We start from the raw sequence: 7,248 nt of genomic DNA, 5'->3' as shown, positions 1-7,248 counted from the left end.
CATGAAGCCAATGTGATTTTAGGTGTTAGAATTACAAGGAATGGAGATAGTATATTACTATCCCAAGAACAATAGATTGAGAAACTTTTAACGAAGTTTTGGTATTATGACTTCAAACCAGTGAATCCTCTAATGATGCTAACTTTAAATTACAGAAAAATAGGGGAAACTATATATCTCAATCTTAGTATGCACAGATAATAGGAGCTTACTACTCTTAATGAGATTTTCTAGACAAAATATTTCTTATGTATAGGGTAGACTGAGTATGTACACTTAATGTCCTAATGAGGAACATTGTGATGAACTTGAAAGACTTATGAGATACCTAAGAGGTTCAATGGATTATACCATTAAATATAGTGAATTTCCCATTATACTAGAATGATATAATGATGCTAATTGGATATATGATTCAAATGAGACAAAATCCACTAGTAGTTATGTATTCACGCTTGAGGGTGGTGCAATTACATGACGATCAGCTAGACAAACAATTATTGCAAGATCAATAATAAAATATGAGTTTGTTGCTTTGAAATTGGTTAGTAGTGAAACTAAGTGAAAGTCTTAGAAAACACTCCGCTATGAATGAAGTCAACCTTATATGTGTCAATACATTGTGATTGCCAATCATTAATAGCTATAGCTAAATAGTGAACTTGTTTCCATTGATATGTGAAGTTATAATAGAATCTAGTAGATCCTCTAGTTAAACACTCAAGAAGAAACATGATATTAGAAACATTAAGTGAAATGAGACTTAAGCCACTTCAAAATAAACAAGTAATGGTAATACAATCTTTGTGATTGGAAATCCCATGAATAAGATTTATATAGGTAAAAAACAAGTCTTAAAATTCTATTTGGTATAATAATTTTAGTTTAAACAAAGTTTCTAATGATTTTCATATCCTTTACAGGTGGTGTATGATTTGTTGCATATACTTGATGAATTCACCTATATGAGTGTCGAGTAAGGCCACTAATATAAGATTTGGTCATGATTTTTAGAGCAGTCATGAATATCAGACACACATAGCCAAATAAGCGTAACAAAATAATAATAATAAGAATTGTGGGAATGTATTGTGATTGATAAACCGCTAACACACTTTAAGTGTCTTTGGTTCATATAACTTGTTATACCAACTACATTGTGTGTTAAGTTTCTCAATCTATGATTGGTTCATATAGCTTGTTATACCAGTTCTGATGCATTATATCTTATATGGAACCTATGATTTTCTTCTTTCTTTTCTTATCTTTTGCAGTATGTGGAGGATTGTTGTAAATCAAGGTATATATATTGCAAAAGGTCACCTTTCCTAACACAATAGATTTACAACCGTTTCTCCAATGCCCGCATCTTCCAGTGAACATGAAGTTGTTTTTAAGTGTTTCTATTCCGTAAGGGTGGTATTCTTCTACAAGCCATGATTTGTTGGATTTATTGGCTAACCTCTATCGCAAGGAACGGTACTTTCTCCGCAAGCCAAGGTTAAGTGACTTCCTCAATAAGGTTTATAAGTAGATTCTTTTGGCTCTTCCGAAAACACAACTTGACCTTTCAATCTCTCTCAATTTCTCTCTCTTTATTTCTCTTATCTCTTTCTTTTATTATCTTAGGTTTAATTGTTCGCTCTTAAAGAGTTCTTCGTTAGTTTTTGAGATCCTAAAAAACTTTGAGAAATTCCTGTTATATCCTAGGATACTTATGCAACATACTATTGATAAGTCCTTAAGGGTTGTGAGTATACGTGCCTTAGGAAGTCTATCTAGTTTGTATTTTCGTCAGCTTTTACAATGCTAATTAAGTAATTTAAACACATCACCCACATTGGCCTAGGGTGAAGGTCGAGCTAAATTTACCCAAACAAAGGTCGAGTTTGGTTGGTATGGGCCAAAGGTTGACCTCGATTGATCATGTTGAAGAATCAAGCCGAGTTAGTTTAAGATAGAAGAATTAAGTCAAGTCGTCTCGGGCTGAAGGTCGAGATGACTTAGTCTGAGCCAAACGACCTATGACGATGGTCCAATTAAGCCGATTAGGACTAAGGGTTAAGACGAGTTGGCTTGGGCCAAAGTTAGAGTTGAGTCATGACATGTTGTAAGCATGATCCTTTAACTTAGACTGACTTGACTTGACCTTTAGCCTGAATTGATTCATCTTGACCTCTGACCGAAAACGACTCAATTTGACCTTTGACATAATTGACTTGACTCGATCTTTTATCTAAGATGAATATATTTAAAAGTTAATTACAACCTTATAATGAAATCAAAACCAAAGATAATTCTAACCTAATTTAATACTAAATTCGAATTAATCATAAATCAAATTAATACCTTTAATAAAAAAATAATAAAAAATAACTAATATACTATTTGATTAAATTTTTTAAAGGCCTTTTATTTATTATTATTTACTAACGTTAAATTATATATTTTACATCACAACTTGTTCAAGATTCCATCAAGGTTTTAAGTACAAAATAATACCATAAAAAAATGCAACTAAGAGATAAGAAATGTAATAACTGACTATAACTAAGAAAACAAGTTAAGAAACAAACTGTGAAAAAAGCAAAAAAACCCCTCAAACATAATAATTTTTTGGTATATATTAATAACTAGTTGGCAAATATGCATTAAAAGTATTATTGGTAAGGTTTCATCATAAATCTCAATTAAATGTATTTAACTAATATATCAAGACATCAATTAATAAAAAAAGTCAGATATGATAACCAATAACTTGTTCATATGTTAAGTGCCCACGTGTGTGGCAACTTGATCAAGGTTTGAATTGGTTGGAATCCATTGACCTTTGGGTCCACCAAGATTTCACCTACTATAGTAGTACCAAAAGACTATTCTCATACGTATGCCAAGTCTTTGGTGGTTTGTTTAGTTATTTATTCATTTAGACAAAAGAAACAAAACCATATCATTGAGAAATTATTTATTTTTTATAGTAAGAATGTTTTTATATTTTAATATCAAAATTAAACATCTCTTTCAATAGGTTCAAGTCAAGTATTCTAACTACTTTTATAATAGGAAATCATTTAAGATAATTAATTTCTAATGCCCTGATTTAAATTTTAAATTAAAATTGGCAAAGTTAAAAAGTAACTAATTAGTGTTCAATATCAAAATTTATCATTTTGGATCTTTTCATTAGTAATCATTTAAAAATTCTACAGAAATTAAACTTTATAAATAATTATAAACGAGAATATCATGGAGTTGCAATTGTCTTTTATACCACAGTATCACATGTTTCTTGTGACTCAATTCTACTTTAATTGGTTCGGAATATTACAAGTCACAAATATTTAAAGAGATTATACATTTAAAATATTAATTGAATCAGAATAAAAATTATGCAAATTAACTGTTGATGTAAAATAAATCTCTTGAACATAAACTCTATATTATTACTCAATATTTTTTTTATAAACTACTCAAAAATAAAACATAAATTTCAACGTCATTCTCATTTATTACTTTGCCTTTGATTTCATAAGTTTTTTAATAATAATATTAATAACAATGTTGAATAGAAAAGTGTATGATTAACATTAATGTAATTTTTATAATAGTAATTTGTTTTATAATTAAAATAAATATTTATTAATTTTGCTTATGCCTAACTTTTTGTTAAAGAGATTGATTAATCTATTTTGATTACAAAGCTTAATCCAATAACCTATTTCATTTGAAGAAAATTTAGTGAACTTATCAATAATAGAAGTAATTAATAATTTAGTATATATATATATATATATTAATGTAAATATAAAATAGATAATAAAAATGAAGAAGGTGATGATTGTGGTTGAATAGCAATAAACCAAGAATAATGAATACTGAATGAGAAAATATTTGATTGAGGAGGGAAAAGCTATAGGTAGAATAGAGGGCTAGAGAGGGGAATAGCATAATAGCTTTGACGCGTAAGAAGTTGTGGATGTTGGTGAGCCAACCCTTTTGCTAGCTGGCTGTCGGGGAGAGGTCCCCAGATCCCTCTCGCACTGCACGTGACTAACGCCCTCCCTCTCCCTTCCCTTCTCCTCTCTCTCTCTTTCTCTGTCTCACTCTCTCCTTGGCAGCTCTGAAACAAAAAGCAAATCATCGCTTTCTTCTTCCATCAATCCAAAACTCAAATCTCTCTCTCTCTGTCTCTCATTTCTTGGTCTCTCTCACTTTCTTCTCTATCTCTCTCTCTGCTTTGGTTTGTATGCGTTAAGACGATTCCGCGCTATTAACGGCTGAATCAGATTCAAATGCTATTGGATGCCAATCCAGATTCAGACTGAATGCTTGGATCTGCTGCCGGTGAATTCGCCTTTCCTTTTATGTCGCTCATAATTTTCTTCCTGCTTTTATTCCTGTTCTTGCAACCGAATTCAATCCGTTTGCGTTTGATTCATGTTTCCGATGGCCTTGCATTCTCACTTCAGGCATTAGGCATTGTTCTGGCTCTGGCATTGGTGGTTTCGTACGGATTTGTTTAAGGAGTTTACTTATTTCATTTTTGTGATTTACTGTGAATGGAGTTGAGTCTGTGCATGATGTGAGTAGGTTCTCTGTGTGATCTAATGTGCGTTGGTATTGCGAAACTATTTGTTTCTGAAAATTTGAATTGGAATCGATGATTTGGCTGGACTATTTTGCACTGTTAGGGTTGAAATTTGAATTGAACTGTGCACGCATTCCTTTAGCGAGGTTATAGTGTTTTTTTGCGTCCAGACTATTAGTGCTGTTTTGGTTTTTCTTGGGGATTTATGAGAGCTATACTCTATATTAGGCAGTCTCTGGCTGTCTTTTTGTTTTCTGCCTTTGCGGTATACTGTATTGTTATTGACTTATTGTTATTTTTTTTCTCTGTACTACTTGTCAAAATATGGAAATACATAAATAAACTAATACAGGAAAATGATTTAAAACAAGACAAAATATTCCTGACCTCTCCCTTTGTTTGTTTAAAACAAATGTAGAAACCATAGAAAGGGACAAGAATAAATGGAAAAGTGAAAACAAAGTTTACTACGGATGGAGAATAGACTTGTCATCGAGTTGAGATGATCAGTTTAGCTGGAAACTAATTGTACAGTTTGAAATAAAAAATCTTTAAAGAAGCAAGAATCGGAGAGATTCTTTAGTATGCAAATTATAGGGTAATTAGAAATACTTTTGCGACTTTATTTGGTTTTGTGCTAGGAGTTTTCCTTTGGATGTGCAATGAATGGTTACGGCAACCGATTGTGAAAGTGGCAATGGTATTAATGACATGTCTTATGTATATGTCCTGATCTTTATCGACGAAGTGAAAGATTCTTTCTTGCTTCAGTGGGGCTGATCTTGATGATTAACCTTTATCATTTCGTATAAAGACCAATTTTATTATGAACTAATGAACAACAACATAACATCAAAAAGCTTCACCACGCTAGCTGAGGATATTATGAATTAGTAAACAGTAAGAATATTTAAAACTAGTTAATATTAGAATTTCAGTGTTGATGCAATAGCATTTGGAGTTATATTTGTAAGTAATGAATATATGGGAGTGGGCATTTCTATCGTCAGCACTTTATACTGTTGTGAATGGATGGTATTTGTCTTTCACAAGAATGGTTTGGTTATATGAATATACTTTGTCCACATATCCAATATTTAAGATTTAAGACATGCTTGCACTTTAATCTAGATATTTGATATTTCTCATGTGTTTTTGTCATTATCTGCTTCAATAATTTAGGGAAATGTATAGTGTTAAATACTTTGTATTAATTTTGTAATAACGGGAAAGTGCTGAATGGGAAATGGTCAGGAGATCTTAGTATGGCAACTTCTAGTCATGCATGATGCATTTTCTGTTTCCTTTGGAGAGTGGATATAGGTTACATTATTACAGGTCCAATATATGATGTTTATGGGTCTCACATGACTGATGATTTGTTGGAATAGTTGTAACTTGCACAAATAGGCTTACTCTTGTATTTTGAATGATTTGGACTTTAGATAAGCATTACTTCCTGGTGTCCTAAGCTCACCAGTGATAATATCAGTTCTGAAAGTTTAACTTCTACGGTTCATTTGGGAATCATGTAATTATTGTCACGGGATTTATGAGTGGTGGAGTTTGGTCAATGCTAACAGTTTTTCTATTTTTTTTTTCAAAGATTTTTTTTTGGCTCATGGTTGTAATGCTTCAGTTTCATGTGTAATGATTTTGAAAATTCGTTCCTTTCTTTTATCAGATGTTTATTTTTTTAATATGCCATATCCTTGTTATTTGGTTCCTGCAGGTTACATGATCTCCCACCTGAAACAGTTGGGTCACTGAAATATTTATATCAATGATTTTGTATAATCAGAACTACCTTTAGCCTGGACATCTCTCTTATGGGTTAATAATTGTGGCGAAATGGTTTTTCATTCCAAATATATAAGAACATGGAGGAGACACGAGAAGATGCAGGGCCGACAGAGCAAGGGCCATCTAATGTGTCGTGGTGGCCTTCAGATTTTGTTGAAAATTTTGGATCTGTTTCTTTGGATCCTCATGATGAGGCACTAAGTAATAAAGAATCTCCTGGACATGTTGTCAAAGATGTTTTGTCTTCTCAGAAAGCATCACAAACTCTCTGGCGCACTGGGATGCTTTCAGAACCCATACCAAATGGTTTTTACTCTGTTGTTCCGGTGAGGATTGATTTCTATGTTACCTTCTTAGGGCGGCAGATGTCTATTTGCTCATGCTAGAGTTTCTTTTTTTTTGTTTTTTTTGTCGCATATTCCAAAAGCTGCATCCTAATTTTGATTTATTCCCTAAAGGGGGTAACAGTATTAGGAGTTCTACATTAAGTAGAATAAACTACTTGATGTGGTATTTAAGCATTGAGACTCCCCATCTAATGGATTAGTATTTTGGGTGAGACTCTTCTCGTGTTAAGTCTAACAATTGACTGCATTCTTCTTTCTAGTTTCTAATCTCTTAAAATTTCTGGTCAAGGATCTCTCTTGAAAGCTTAACCTATTAGATAGAGTGCAGGTTTGAATATTGATTTTATATACCAATTTTTTTAATCCAAAACTGAATGAAGGTTTGTGTGTTGAGAGAGAGAGGGTTGTGCAGTACTGTCAATTTATTTTTCATACAAGTGCTCAGGCTATATAGATTGTAGGAATAGCATTAACAATCTGCTGCTGCTACTTGTTAAGGATTGTGTGTTG

The 7,248-nt window shown here is 32.2% G+C and overlaps 1 protein-coding gene across 3 annotated transcripts in view; it reads left to right on the top strand.

The window, feature by feature from the left end:
* The first annotated feature begins 3,943 nt into the window (after window positions 1-3,943).
* LOC106778585 (serine/threonine-protein kinase EDR1) overlaps window positions 3,944-7,248 on the top strand; it is a 36,490-nt gene continuing 33,185 nt past the window's right edge. For 2 of the 3 annotated variants that reach the window (XM_022776217.1, XM_014666553.2), the window contains exons 1-2: window positions 3,944-4,344; window positions 6,321-6,717. In XM_022776217.1, coding sequence (XP_022631938.1) covers window positions 6,469-6,717 — 249 coding nt within the window. In that variant the 5' untranslated portion in view covers window positions 3,944-4,344; window positions 6,321-6,468. The remainder of the gene's footprint in view (window positions 4,345-6,320; window positions 6,718-7,248) is intronic. The other variant, XM_014666552.2, reaches the window with a different exon arrangement.

The sequence above is a fragment of the Vigna radiata genome, unplaced genomic scaffold, assembly GCF_000741045.1.
Source record: "Vigna radiata var. radiata cultivar VC1973A unplaced genomic scaffold, Vradiata_ver6 scaffold_23, whole genome shotgun sequence".
NCBI classification, from domain to species: domain Eukaryota; kingdom Viridiplantae; phylum Streptophyta; class Magnoliopsida; order Fabales; family Fabaceae; genus Vigna; species Vigna radiata.
This window is presented reverse-complemented; position numbering and strand designations above follow the sequence as displayed.